The sequence below is a fragment of the Staurois parvus genome, unplaced genomic scaffold (assembly GCF_062004578.1).
Source record: "Staurois parvus isolate SC_StPar_1 unplaced genomic scaffold, SC_StPar_1.0 ptg003638l, whole genome shotgun sequence".
Taxonomy (NCBI): Eukaryota; Metazoa; Chordata; class Amphibia; order Anura; family Ranidae; genus Staurois; species Staurois parvus.
In genome coordinates this window covers 70,424-85,637 of record NW_028321434.1, presented here as the reverse complement: position 1 = coordinate 85,637, position 15,214 = coordinate 70,424, and the positions used below count along the sequence as shown (strand labels likewise).

The 15,214-nt window shown below is 47.0% G+C and overlaps 1 protein-coding gene across 1 annotated transcript in view; it reads left to right on the top strand.

Moving 5' to 3' along the window:
* The window catches only part of LOC149427589 (vacuolar protein sorting-associated protein 35-like), a gene marked incomplete at its 3' end in the record, with an annotated part of 79,551 nt that overhangs the window by 5,142 nt on the left and 59,195 nt on the right, over positions 1-15,214 (top strand). Inside the window, exon 2 of the mRNA XM_089667874.1 lies at positions 6,864-6,962. Coding sequence (XP_089524000.1) covers positions 6,864-6,962 — 99 coding nt within the window. The remainder of the gene's footprint in view (positions 1-6,863; positions 6,963-15,214) is intronic.

Sequence of the window (15,214 nt, the reverse complement as noted above, 5' to 3'; positions counted from 1 at the left end):
CCATTGGCCAGTGCAGGGGCGAACTGACCATTTGGAAACTCGGGCACTGCCTGAGGGCCCGGGGTCAGTAGGGGGCCCCATGAGATGCCCCTGGTACCTTTTTCATAGGCTTTTTTGAGTTTGGGCAAGGACACAGGGGCCCCATGATCCCCTATTGCCCGGGGGCCTCATGAGTTGTCAGTCCGCCCCTGGGCCGGTGCCATTGCCCCACTAACAGAGCAAAAATTGACCAATTATTCTTAGGTCCGATTTTCGAACTAAAAATCGTTCGAAAATCGACCCATGTATGGTCGGCCTTAAAGTGATATTAAAGGCAAGTTTTTGTTTTTAAATAACAAACATGTTATACTTGGCTGCTCTTTGCATTGGTTTTGAACAGCAGCCCCGATCCTCCTCCTTCTTGGGTTCCCCATCGGCACCCTTGCCCCTCTCTCCTGCCAAGGGACCCCAGAGCAAGCAGCCTGCTATGGGAGCATCCAAGCCGGCTCGCTCCCGAGCCGCTGCTCTGTCTGTCCATTCACACACAGAGCCATGGCTAGGCCCCGCCCCCTCTCTCCTCATTGGCCTATGGCTTCTGCTGCTGTCTCAGCCAATGAGGGAGGAGAGTCCCAGACGAGTTGAGGCTCTCGTGTACATCGCTGGATCGCAATTAGGCTCAGGTGAGTATTGGGTGGGATTCTGCACACAGAGGGTTTTTACCCTCATGCATAGAATACATGAAGGTAAAAAACCTTGAACCTTTACAACCCACTTGAAGGGTAATATTGTAGCAAAGCAGGTTTATTTTATTTATCTTTCATGTTTTTTTAAATATTTTGGAAATTGGGGATGCACCAAAATTTCGGTGGCCGAAAAATTTAGGCCGAAAACACCCCTTTTAGTCGTTGGCCAAAATGATAAAAAGCACTGATACAGGTGCCGAAAAATCCCTTCCTCTCGCCGCCGCCCTCCTGCTTGGTAGTTCTCAGCCTTACCTGTGAAACCATCGATCCAGGAGCTGGGCATAGAAATGAGTGAAGGAAAGATGGCCGCCACTCATCTCTATGCCCTTGGAGGACAGGAGCGATGTCACTTCCTGTTTTTTTTTTTTTTTTTTTTTTTTTATATCCAATGCTTTACATTGTAGAGGAGAGATGTCTGGTATTACTGACCCCATATCTCTCCATAAAGAGGACCTGTCACTAATTATTTCTATAACAAGGGATGCATGCATCTCTTGTGATAGGAATAAAAGTGATTAAATTATTTTTAAAGGGACAGTGCACAATAAACCTTTTTTTATTATTTAATGTTTTATTGTTTTTGTTTTAAGTGCCCCCGTCCCCCCATGGTGAATGCATACGTAGGCCATGCCCACTTATGTAAACCGTGTTCAAACCGCACATGAGGTATCGCCACGAACGTCAGAGCAAGAGCAATAATTCACACACTAGACCTCCTCTGTAACTTTATACTGCTAACCTGTAGAGAATTTTAAAGCATATCCCATGGAGATATTTTAAATACCGCAGTTTCACGCCATTCCACGAGCGTGCGCAATTTTAAAGCGTGACATGTTGGGTATCTATGTACTCACCTTAACATCCTCTTTCATATTTTACAAAAAAATTGGGGTATATATTGTTTGTTTTTTTTTTTTTGTTTTTTTAATCAGTGTATTTTTTTCTAAAAAATATATATTCATTTTTAAAAACTGCGCATTTCAGTTTTCGTCCAAGTAAATTTTGAAGTTTCAGTACCAGAATTTTAATTTCGGTGCACCACTATTGGAAATAGTTCTGCTTTAACCTCTTCACGCCGGCCGAATGCAAATGTGCGGCCTCCTGGCATCTGGGACTAGACGCCGAGCGGCCGCACATTTGCGTTCTGTTAAGAAAAAAAACATATGTGCCGAGAGCGCGTGTCCTGCGCGCTCCCAGCACACATATCCGGTACTCACGGAAAGGTCCCGGTCTCCTCTTTCGAACGGGACCTTTCCCGATCATGTAACCGCCATGACAACGCGTCACGGCGATCACATGATCCCTAAACCCTGCCCCATCCCGCATCCCGGCTTCTGAAACTCCTAAAGGGCCGGGAGGCGCCGGCGTGAAGGGGTTAATCTCAGCCATTGTATGGCTCTGCAAAGCAGAAAGTGGAGGCTGTGTCCATAAAAACAATTCATGGTCAGATTATTTACATTAAACTCTTTTTACATTTTAATTAACATCGATTTGTTCTACGTTTCCTTTATCTCGTACAGCTGCCACGTGAAGGGTGTCCTGCCAATGTTTAGATGTTGGCAAGACAAGCTGCAATTTTTGATGTTTTGTCATTCAGAGGGCAGTGGGCCGACTCCATGGTTTCCAGCTTCTCTCCTGTGTTTTATCCCGCCTTCTATTTTTCAGTAAGATTGAAGTTCGCTGGCGGAGTTGTTGGACTCCGTGCTCTTTGCCGCCTCTCCATTCTCAATTTGCTTTGTTGTTCTTTGTTTTAGCTTTTCTATTTCTGGCGTCCGATCCGTCACACAAGCCAGTTGCATTTCAGAACGGTTTTAAGTCAATTCTGCTTCCAAAGATGAAAGCTTAATGGCTCTATTGATAGAAAATTGACTGAGATTGCTTAACCTCCCTAGCGGTCTGATTATGTCCATATTTCTGTGCTCAAAGCGGTGCATTTTTTGCATGGTGTAACAGGGTTAGCTCGGCAGCGGGTGTGTGTGACCCCCTGGATGGGTGCACAACACAAAAAGATAGGCACAGCACAACAATAGTGGAGGTGAAAACAAACAGGTGCAATTTATTTACAATATTTACAGAAAAAAATGATAAACCAAAAAGAAACATCAAAATAAATCCTGGCCAACTTGGTTACTTACTGCAACAACAGCTTTTCCCTAGCTACCCACTAGGTACAGCCTGCTGCTATACCTAGTTGCTAGTACTGGGAGGTTAGCCACACAGGCTTTGGTCTCTCTGCACACAGATAACAGGTCAGCTCCCCAGACAGTTCAGGCACAGATCTGGTTCCAGGGTGGAGCAACTCCCTAAGCACTCTGGGAAGCTTTATACAGGTGTTAATGAGCCCACTACCTTCAGCTGGGCTCATTATCTCAGTGCTGAAGGACTCAGCACTTCCCTCTAGTGGTACAAATCCCCATAAACCCTGAACCTCGGACAAATATATCGTCCATCCAGGACGCAACCAGGTGATTTCACCTGCCTACTGTCACAATGGAAATATGTCTTTTTTTTATTGTAGGCCTGTAATTTTTAGGAATAACTCACTGAAATCTGTCCGAACAAGAGTCTAGTAAACATCCCGGGGATGATAAAATTTGAGTCACGAAATCATAAATTATAATTTAATAAATAATCATAAAAAATATAATAATAATAAATTTAATTCAATAATATAATCAAACCAAAAACACTGAAATTTGAAATAGAGCGCCAAGTTCACACATCGCTGAGCTCAGTCGCAGAATCGTTTTCAGTGTCTGATGAGGAATTTCCCCCACGAATCATTATCACTCAATTCTGCAAGTGGTTCTGATTTACTATCGCTGTTCTCTAGTCGGTCTAAAACCGCTTTTGACCTAAAGGGACGCTTTTTGGACGCCATGGACGTTTCTCAGTTTCCAGGCAGAAAGAACAGTAAAAATGCAGGCAGGGCGCCAGACAAAGCACTCGGGACAAAATGTATGTGAAATGGTTTGATACAGGAATGTTATACTATGTGAATTTAGTGGATTCAGTGAATGTCACTTTTACAATTTTCAAATTTCCCGCCGTTCCATCCCCCGTATGTCCTGTACGTCCCGACGTCCCAGGGAATGGAACCCAGAAGACAGATGCCGGCATCAACCGGAGGACATGGCCGGGGACGCTGCAGGGGGGACATTGCGGGAGCGCAGGACAAGGTAAGTGCTGGAGGGATCCCGGAGCAACACTGCAGTGTATTCCTGAGTGTAGGTTGGGGTTACCGCTTGTGGTGCTGAAACTTTACCCCGAGCTACACTCGGGAATACCGCCAGGGGGGTTAAAAGTCTGAAATGTTGAGACTGTTCCATCAAGTCCAAGTCATTCGAAGTTAACCTTTCAACTCTTGGTTTAAAGAAGAGTAGTACTAGATATTATTTATATCTGTAACCGGCCAATAAGAACTGGAATATGAAGCTAAAAGCGGTTGGAAAGGCACAAGGTTTTTTAACTTCGCTCACTCTCACTGGTTTGCTTCCTCCCCCCCCCCCCCCCGCCTGTGAGTGAGTTTCAGGTATTTTTTTGGGAGGGGCTACTGATTTTTTTTTTTTGGTTCCTTCTTCTGCAGTCCAAGGTGAGGATAGCGCCCCTTGCCCCACTCCCTCCCCTCCCGCAGCCTCCTGGTGCACATGTCCCAGAAGGCTGCAGTACTGTCCACAAGGCAATGAGCGAGCTGATGCACCTGCAGTGGGAAGTCGGCTGAGGTTCCTCAGAAAGCTATAGCTGGCTCTCACTGGGGATACGCAGAGGTAAGGACTATCTCTTCCCTGCCCCGCCCCCCATGTAACCTTGCTGGGCCAATCACCAAGCACCAGTTCTGTCACATGAGAAAGGGACATGGGTCACATGCTTCTCCATACCTGGAAGTATTACATTTTCTCCCCAAGGGAAGCATCGGGGGAAACAAAAAGATATGTGCTGCTAGGGAGGATGGTGTTAAAGGGATTGTGTTGTTTTACTTTTCATGGGCAGGTATTTATTAAAGCGGAGTTCCACCCAAAAGGGGGGGTTCCACTTTAAGGACTGCTCCCCCGCACCCCATTAAGGATTGGCACCTTTGGGGGGCGGGGGGGGGGGAGAGGGTACCCGAATTTGACAGGTACCCGCTCCCCCTTCCGGTCTGATCGCCTAGGCCAGGGGTCTGCAACCTTTAAGACATAAAGAGCCACTTGGACCCATTTCCGAAGGGAAAAAAAAGACTGGGAGCCGCAAAACCATTGCAACATTTATAACAAATCCGACACTGCATATATTGCAAAAAGCACTCTGGTCATGAAGGGGGTTTAAGGGCCCAGTAAGCAAAGGGTTAATCAGGGCCACAGTGTATCTTCATAATCACAATCATAGCCTTAGGTCAGTGGTGGGCAACCTTTTTTTTCAACTGAGCCAAATCTCGCCAAAACCACGATTGAAATTTATTTTGACAGCCACATTTTTAAAACTGAAAATACATCCCCCATATAGTAATACATCCCCCATAGTAATTCATCCCCCATAGTAATTCATCCCCCATATAGTAATTCATCCCCCATATAGTAATTCATCCCCCATATAGTAATTCATCCCCCATATAGTAATTCATCCCCCATATAGTAATTCATCCCCCATATAGTAATTCATCCCCCATATAGTAATTCTTCCCCCATAGTAATTCATCCCCCATATAGTAATTCATCCCCCATATAGTAATTCATCCCCCACATAGTAATTCATCCCCCATAGTAATTCATCCCCCATATAGTAATTCATTCCCCATAGTAATTCATCCCCCACATAGTAATTCATCCCCCACACAGTAATTCATCCCCCACACAGTAATTCATCCCCCATATTGTCTCAATTCACTTACCTTTGCTCCGCGCGTTCCTCTCGCTGTGTTCCCGCGCCGTTCTGGTCTTCAGGGCGGATGAGAGAGGAGTTCGTCACTCTGCCCCGCCTACATCCTGGCTGCCCCACCTACATCCTGACAGCCAATGTTCCACGCTCCGCGGGCCGGATTTTTGAGGAGGGAGGGGAGCGGGCGCCCGGCACACAGAAGAGCCGCATGTGGCTCGCGATCTGCGGCTTGCCGACCACCTGGTGGGCAGTGTGCTCCGGAGCCGCAGCAAAGATGAAAAAGAGCCGCATGCGGCTCTGGAGCCGCGGGTTGCCGACACCCGGCCTAGGCGGTCGGAAGCGGAAGTTGTCCTCCCTCCCTATAGTCTTTTGGGACACTTGACAGGTTCCAGAAGACTACAGGACCATTCATGATGCGCAGCGCTACTCACACATGCGCAGTGGGTACCCGGCTGTGAAGCCGCAAGCAGTCACAGCCGGGTGCCCACAATGAAGATGCTGGCCTCCTGGAATACAGGTATCCGGTGAAACGGGCTGCGGGGGACACACCACAGGACCGAGTGACAGGTAAGTGGCTGTTTTTTAAATGTCAGCAGCTACAGTTTTTGTTGATGCTGACTTTTATTTTTTGACAGGTTGAGTGGAACTCTGCTTTAAGCTCCAGATCGTTCTGTAATCCAGTTATATAAATGACATCCATGGCTCTGAAATTGGACATGTTCCCTTGCACCTTTTACCTGGACCCTCATTGTAATAGGTGTACTCACTGACCAATAGGAACTTGTTTCATGTGTTCATTTTTTGTAATTGTTTCCATCTTTAAAGCCGGGCGCCCATTGCACATGCGCGAGAAACGCTGAGCTTTGTGAATGGCTCCGTAGTCTTCTGGGACCTGTCACGTGTCCCAGAAGACTACGGGGAGGGAGGAGTGTGATCACCTAGGCCAGGGGTAGGCAACCTGCAGCTCTCTAGCTGTTGTGGAACTACATTTCCCATGAGGCATTGCAAAGATTACAAAACTGACAGGTACAGCTTGACTTGCAGAGGCATGATGGAACTTGTAGTCCTGCGGCTCTCAGGTTGCCTACCCCTGGCCTAGGCGATGGGAGTGGGAGCGGATACCTGTCAAATTCAGGTACCCGCTCCCCAAAGGTGCCAATCCTTAATGGGGAGCGGGGGGACAAAGGCTTAAAGCTGAACTTCTCCTTTTGGGTGGAGCTCTGCTTTAAAGTAGCAGCTTGTACATTGTTAGTTTTAATGCTCCTTTTTTTTTTTTCCCTTTTTAAGCCCACAACACAGCAGTCCCCCCAGGATGAGCAGGAGAAGCTGCTGGATGAAGCCATCCAGGCCGTGAAGGTGCAGTCCTTCCAGATGAAGAGATGTCTGGTAAGAGAAATTCACAGAGCGGGAGTGATTCCTAAAGCTGGGAAGAGAATGTAAACTTGCATGACAATGAGTTGCTTCCAGTTCTAGAAATGTTGTTGATGGATAAAAGTTAATTTCAGAACGTTTTGTGATTATTATTGTTGCAACCAGTTGATTGGTCTTCAGCGATCTCCTCCTGCCTGGTGCTGGTTTGGGAGAAGCTAGATTTCCAGTGTAATAGACTTTGTGGCAGGGTGGATTTGATTTAAATCATATAAATCACTAGTGAAAAGGCTCGATTTTAAATTGTAATTTTTAAAGAGCAGCTGTCATCTCTGTCCTGCAGCGACTTCTCCTCTGACCCGCTGTTGACTTACTGACCCGTCCCATTCACTTTAATGGGACGGCTGGTGATGCGGCAGGGACACCACAAAGTGAGGGACGTGGCGGCAGCTGGTGAGTGGATGCCCGCTAACAGGCGTTGCCACGATGGATCCAAAATGACAGGTGCTCTTTAAATTATTATTATTATACAGGATTTATATAGCACCAACAGTCTGCTCTTTCAATGTAAGGAATCCGACTCATTCTTGCTGGTAGTTAGACTCTTTCATATTTGCAAACCAAATGAAGGTTTCCTTTTCAGAATAATAAGCTGTCAGGTTAGTAAAACAGCGATATCGGAAACCGAAGGTTCATCACACACAGCTGGAGAACGACTCAAATTCTTTTATTTCATATTTTTTTTTTCTCATGGTTACTGTGAAATTGTGTGAATGCATCAATGCAGTGCGTGTGATCTCAGCTTGCAGAGCTTGGATTCATTGAATGAGTTTACCAAAAATGTATATATTGCAGAATATACAGCCTCGTCCTACATAACTAAGCTCCATTTCATGCTGAATAAACAAAATTATTCATGTATCTGAAATAGATTTTTACTGCAAAAGCATTTTATTAAAATAAATGTGCTAAAAATAAAAAAAATCTGATTTAAATAGGAAAACAAAAAAATGTTGTTTTTTTTTAAATAATCAATTTTTATCCACCCTGCTTTGTGGTTACAGTTTCTAGGACTGGATTCAGAATAGAGATTCCTTCTTTTTGTTTTTTTTTCACACCACCGGTGTTCCACTGGGGATGAGGTGGGAAAACTATCTTCACTTTCTCAACTCAACAGGAAACCAAAGGAAATCTCCCCAGAATAAGGAAAATCACCTCATTGACAGCTGTTAACTGGAACCAGTGTCCAATTGGAAGGTTTCCCCTCTGTTCCTATTCCAGTGAAAGCTCAAAAATTGTAGGATTCCCCTAACTTTTTCAGCATTGGTGTTCCATTGTGTTCAAATCCTCTCCCATTGAGGACCATTATCTCCACTTCCTGTCCCATAAACTCCACCGGAAACAAGAGGAAATCTAGTATATCTAAGAAGGTAAATCACCTCTTAGACAGTTGTCACTGGAACAAGCGTCCAATTGAAAGGTTTCCTCTCTAATCCTGTTCCAATGATGGCTCAAAATGTTCCAATTTCCCTTCCAGCTGGAGTGACAGTGGTCACCTGGACAAAAGGAGTAAAATCTTCCCTGTGGGGACTCGGCAATAAAAACCTGATACAAAAGTAATGGGATTGCTCCACTCTGTCAGTAGGGCAGTGCCTGTGTTGAAAAGAATGTATCAGGGCAAGCTTTATAGATCTGAAATATTTATTGAAGGTTGCAAAAGAGGCATCACATTTTGCGGATTTACACCTCCTTTATTAGGATTTGCTGCTTGAGCCTGCAGTGAAAGAGGCAACAAAAGAAGCTGAAAATGCTATGTAGGGTAATTTAAGAATTAGAGCTGTCAGTGCAGCTAGAGATGCCTATCAGGACCCACTTCAATTCAGAAAAAGCTTTGGCTTTACTTTTATTCACAGTCCTGATGACGTGGATTCAGGTACCTGAGACAAGCTCATGTAATCATGTGGGACGCCTACTGTGAGCAGCTTACTAAGGGCTCATTCAGACAGTACAGTGCCGCCCTCTGTGCAGAGCCGCTGGCAGATGCATGTTCATCCACCTCGGTGTGCATGTACCACCAAAGGATGTACGGGCAGGTTGGTGCATGTTTCCTATATGTTCTGATCCGTGCTCCTGCCCGCAAGCCAAACTTTGACACGTGATTGTGTCCTTGCCTTCCCACAGCCCTGAGATGGATGCGCATGCGCCTGCCCGCAGCCCTGAGGTGGATGCGCATGTGCCTGCCCGCAGCCCTGCATGGAAGATGACCCTAATCTGCCATCTGAATGAGCTCTATTTAAGTTTGATGAAGATGATCGACAGCAATGACAAGCGGATATAGTGAATGCGGGGTCCGGGGAGACCAGATATAGTGAATGCAGGGTCCGGGGAGACCAGATATAGTGAATGCGGGGTCCGGGGAGACCAGATATAGTGAATGCAGGGTCCGGGGAGAGCGGATATAGTGAATGTGGGGTCCGGGGAGAGCGGATATAGTGAATGTGGGGTCCGGGGAGACCAGATATAGTGAATGCAGGGTCCGGGGAGACCAGATATAGTGAATGCGGGCTCCGGGGAGACCGGACATAGTGAATGCGGGCTCCGGGGAGACCGGACATAGTGAATGCGGGCTCCGGGGGTTTAGTAACACTTAAAGTTTTATTAGGCCTCGTACTCCAGGTGTTCTGTGTGTAGGCGGTTCCATTCATGTCAGCTGGGATGCAGTGGCTGCATGGACACACTGTGAGTGCGGGTGCCTGGCTCTGAATAGAGACTGAGAGATTTACTGAAACTGGAGCTCTCAGAATCTGGTTCAGCTGCGCATGGCGGCCAATCAGCTTCTAACTTCAGCTTGTTCAATTAAGCTTTGACAATAAAACCTGGAAGCTGATTGGTTTCTGTGCAGAGCTGCACCAGATTCTGTGTGCTACAGTTTAAGTAAATCTCCCCTGTGTGCTCCGGACTCTGCACTCGCATGGCTGTCAAATTGTGAGCATTGGCTGTGCCCCAGTTGACACGAATGGGACTGCCTGCACACAGATGTATGGAACACCTTCGCATCCCCATGCAGTCAAATACGGCACCCCTATAGTACACCCATATAAATGGGGCCTTACCATCCGGGTTTCAGACTACTGCTATTGTGTAAAAGGAATATTTTGGTCAGAGGTCACGTCTGTCGTCTCCTTCTCGTTTGTCTTTCCTGTTTTATGTTCCCTTGCACAATATCAGAGACAAAGTCTTCTCATTCCCTTTTTGGGGCATTTTTCAGATTTTTTTTTTTTTTTTGCAAAAATGTGATTTGTATACATTTAGTTAAAACTAACCTGTATTTTTTTTTTTTTTTTTTTTTCAAAATTATGTTTTTATATTCTTTTATTGCTTAGTAGATTTAAGCCCATTCGCTAAAATCTTATATATTATTATTTAACCTGTTACTGTAATACTAAAAAGTCACTTTCCATCTTTTTACATCTGTATCTTTCATTAAAATAATCTGTGGTGATCCTGCCATGATGGTCCTTGTTCAGGCAGTTACTGTTCTAGGGTTCTGTCTCTGGCTCCCAATAGTTCTTCTGTGTTGCAACTAACAGTATGCTCTCCTATGGACACAGCTGATCACGTGATGTGGTAAAGGGCCAATCACAGCTGCCTTTTACCACGTGATCAGCTGTGTCCAATGACACATCAGATCACCGGGTAAACACAGTTGCCGGTTATTGGCTGCACTTTTCCTCACGCTGTTACAGTGTGAGGACAGTACTGCCGACAACCGGCAATTGTCAGGGAACAGATCGACACTGATGATCAGTGTCACCCACCTGTGCCGCCTGTCAGTGCCCATCATTGCTGCATACCTGTGCAGCAGCATCAGTGCCGCCTATCTGTGCCACCTCATCAGTGCCCATCATTGCAGCCTCATCAATGCACATCAGTGCCGCCTATCTGTGCCACCTCATCAGTGCAGCCTCATCAATGCACATTAGTGCCGCCTGTCTGTGTCAGCTCATCAGTGTCGCCTATCTGTGCCACCTCATCAGTGTCCATCAGTGCAGCCTCATCAATGCACATCAGTATAGGAGAACAATTACTTGTTTGCAAAATTTTATAATCGAAACCAAGAAGAGCTCTTTTTTTTTTGTTTGTTTTGTTTATAGCTCAAACAATAAAACACCCAGCGGCACTTAGATACCACCAAAAGAAAACATGTGTGAAAACATTTAGAAAAATTTCATTTGCATAACCGCGCAATTGTTGGCGAAAGTGTGACTGCGCTGAAAATTGGTCTGGGCAGGAAGGGGGGGGGGTGGTGTAAATACCCGGTAGGCAAGTGGCTAACTGACAATTGTGCGATCATGCAACGCCGCATTCAAATGAAACTTCCGTCCTTCCCCTCCCACAAATAGAACCTTCTTTCGGTGGAATTTGATCCCATGTATGTGTGGGTTTCTTTTTTTTTTCTTTTTTTTTTGCTATAAACTGTGCTGTGTATGTTTTTACTTGGGGAAACCTGCTGTGTATTTCTCTGCTGGGTGTTGGGCAACGGGTTAATTCATTACCAAAAAAATGATGATTTTTACATGTCGGAGAGAAGTGTCAGAATGGGCTTGGGAAGCAAGTGGTTAATGTGTCCAATGTGTGTAGGCATGATGGCCTATAATCGGCCTGGAGCCCTGTGGTCGGCATCACATGAGTATTTGAGTTTGTTTCTGGTTTTTGACAAGAGGTCACATGCTGATCATGAAGAGCTGTTACCCGTAAAATCATCAGATTCTTTTATACTGCACTTGGGACATGAAGTGATAGTCTGACAACAAGAACAGGTTTCTCTTCTGTTTGATAATTAAGGAATAAATGGGCATTTAATGAGCCTTTTGCCATAACCACATTTATTTTGCTAAAGCACTGTGTATGATAATCAATTGCCAGCTTCTTGCTGTAAGAAATACTGGGGGAGTTTTACTAAAACTGGAGCACTCAATCTGGTGCAGCTGTCCATGGCGGCCAATCAGCTTCTGACTTCAACTTGTTCAACTACCCTAGGCTCACATCTGTGCGGGTGGTGCCGCTGCGGATCCGCGCGAAAATCTGTGCAGCCTCACCCCCCGCACAGAGAAATGTGGACCTTCAGGCGGGTGCCATTAGTTCTAATGGCACGCCGCCCGCACTGGGAAACGCAACCGTACTGGGAACCGAGGTTCCTGTGCGGGCTGCGGTTTCCAAAGAAGTGCAGGGACGTCTTCCCTGCCTGTCACTGAGCAACAGTCCATTCAAATGAATGGGCTCTCGTGCCCATGCAAAACGCAGCCCACGCGGACGTATAGATGTGAACCGGAAGTTTTGTCAATAAAACCTGTAAGCTGATTGGCTTCTATGCAGAGCTGTATCAGATTTTGCAGTTTAACCGCCTCCTGCCCGCCACATAAGGAAATGACGGATGGGCGGTGGTTCTCTCGTTCTGGGAGGACGTTATATGACGTCCTCCCACTCTAATCACTCGTGTGCACCCCCGCCTATCTTGGTAACACAACCGTCAGACTCAGCAGTTTTTGAAACACCCAAACCGGCCCGTCTGGCACCAACAACCATGCCATATTCAAAGTCACTTAAATCCCCTTTCTTCCCCATTCTGTTGCTCGGTTTGAACTTCAAGTAGTTTTCACTATGTCTAGATGCCTAAATGCATTGAGTTGCTGCCATGTGATTTGGCTGATTAGCAATTTGTGTTACCAAGCAATTGAAAAGGTGTGTGTGTGTCTGTCCTTTCAGCAGTAGACTTCACCACGCAACATCTCCAAGATACGCCCGTTCTTAACCTCGGAAACCACTAAGTAACTTATCCCCTCCCTGGTTATCTCTCGCCTTGACTACAGTAACTCCCTCCTCATTGGCCGACCTCATCTCAGGCTATCCCCTCTTCAGTCTATCATGAATGCTGATGCCAGACTCATCCACCTTACTAACCGTTCTGTATCTGCCAATCCCTCCACTGGCTTCCCATTGCAGTGAACGCGGGGTCCGGGGAGGCCGGATATAGTGAACGCGGGGTCCGGGGAGGCCGGATATAGTGAACGCGGGGTCCGGGGAGGCCGGATATAGTGGACGCGGGGTCCGGGGAGGCCGGATATAGTGGACGCGGGGTCCGGGGAGGCCGGATATAGTGGACGCGGGGTCCGGGGAGGCCGGATATAGTGGACGCGGGGTCCGGGGAGGCCGGATATAGTGGACGCGGGGTCCGGGGAGGCCGGATATAGTGGACGCGGGGTCCGGGGAGGCCGGATATAGTGAACGCGGGGTCCGGGGAGGCCGGATATAGTGAACGCAGGTTCCAAAGATCGTCACTTCCAGTTTTCGCTTAGCCAAACTGACGCGTTTCGTCACTACTGGACTCATTCAAATGAATAAGTGACGAAGCGCGTCAGTTTTTGGCTGAGTGAAACCCGGAAGTGATGATCTTTGGAACTGGAAGTGACGTGAGTTGTCTGAGAGCGAGGATCGGCAGCGGTGAGAGCGTTGAGCTGTCTTCCCTCTCTGACATTACCTTCATTAAGTAAAAAGATATATCTTTGGGCTGATATTGAATTTTATTCTTTAAGTGAGTTTCTTTGAGCAGAGATTAAAAGGTTTTAAAGGATACTACACTATGTCGGGTCTCTCTTTCCTTTCTTTCACATGATATGGAGAGTCATTTCCAGAGATTGTAGGTCTGTAGTGTTGGAGCCAGGGGTGGACTGACAACTCATGTGGCCCCCCGGGCAATAGGGGATCATGGGGCCCCTGTGTCCTTGCCTAAACTCAAAAACGCCTATGAAAAAGGTACCAGGGGCATCTCATGGGGCCCCCTACTGACCCCAGGCCCTCAGGCAGTGCCCGAGTTTCCAAATGGTCAGCCCGCCCCTGGTTGGAGCCATTCTGGGGAAGTTGCTGTGGAACGTCAGTTACTGAGGCTATTGGATTGGAGTGTTGGAACCATTCTGAGAAAAGTCCATGTATATGAGTGACTATCCTGGTCTGGAGAAATATATGTTTAAACCAAAGCACATTTTGCCAACCATGAAAGTGGGAGGCAAATAAAGTTGGTGAGTGCATACCTAAAGGGGGAGCACAGCACAATTTGGATGTTTATTTATTTACAGTCACGTGGTGATTTATTTTGAAAAAGTCAACCAACACAAAAGAGGACTTTTATTGATGGACTTTTTGTTTATGAATTTTTTTTCTTTTTATTATATGATTTACAGAGCGCTACATGTATATCTTGGCATTTCAAAATATTATTTATTGGCTATATAAATCCTGTATAATAATAATGTATATCGCTTACCGTATTTTTCGCCGTATAAGATGCACCTGACCATAAGACGCACCTAGGTTTTAGAGGCAGAAAACAGGAAAAAAAAAATTCTGAACTAATGGATTGCGGACAGCACAGGGATGACCAGAGACTGCGGACAGCACAGGGATGACCAGAGACTGCGGACAGCACAGGGATGACCAGAGACTGCGGACAGCACAGGGATGACCAGAGACTGCGGACAGCACAGGGATGACCAGAGACTGCGGACAGCACAGGGATGACCAGAGACTGCGGAGAGCACAGGGATGACCCGAGACTGCGGAGAGCACAGGGATGACCCGAGACTGCGGAGAGCACAGGGATGACCCGAGACTGCGGAGAGCACAGGGATGACCCGAGACTGCGGAGAGCACAGGGATGACCCGAGACTGCGGAGAGCACAGGGATGACCCGAGACTGCGGAGAGCACAGGGATGACCCGAGACTGCGGAGAGCACAGGGATGACCCGAGACTGCGGAGAGCACAGGGATGACCAGAGACTGCGGAGAGCACAGGGATGACCCGAGACTGCGGAGAGCACAGGAATGACCCGAGACTGCGGAGAGCACAGGAGATGACCCGAGACTGCGGAGAGCACAGGGATGACTGCTGACCTTTGGGGAGGTGGGGAGCGGGTACCTGAATTTGACAGGCACCCGCTCTTACTTCCGCAGAGTTTTTGTTTCATCTTACCTGTTCCTCGATCCAGCCGCGCGCTGTCTTCCCGGCTTCTGTAATGGCGCTCGGCATGACAGCCAGGTGCCCAGTGCGCATGAGCGAGAAGCACTTGCGCTTTGTGATTGGTCCGGCGGCTTCTGGGATCTGTCATGTGTCCCAGGTACCGCCTTACCATTCACAAAAAGCACCGCTTCTTGCGCATGCGCACTTGGCACCCGGCTGTCATGCCCAGTGCCCACACTACAGAAGCCGGGAAGA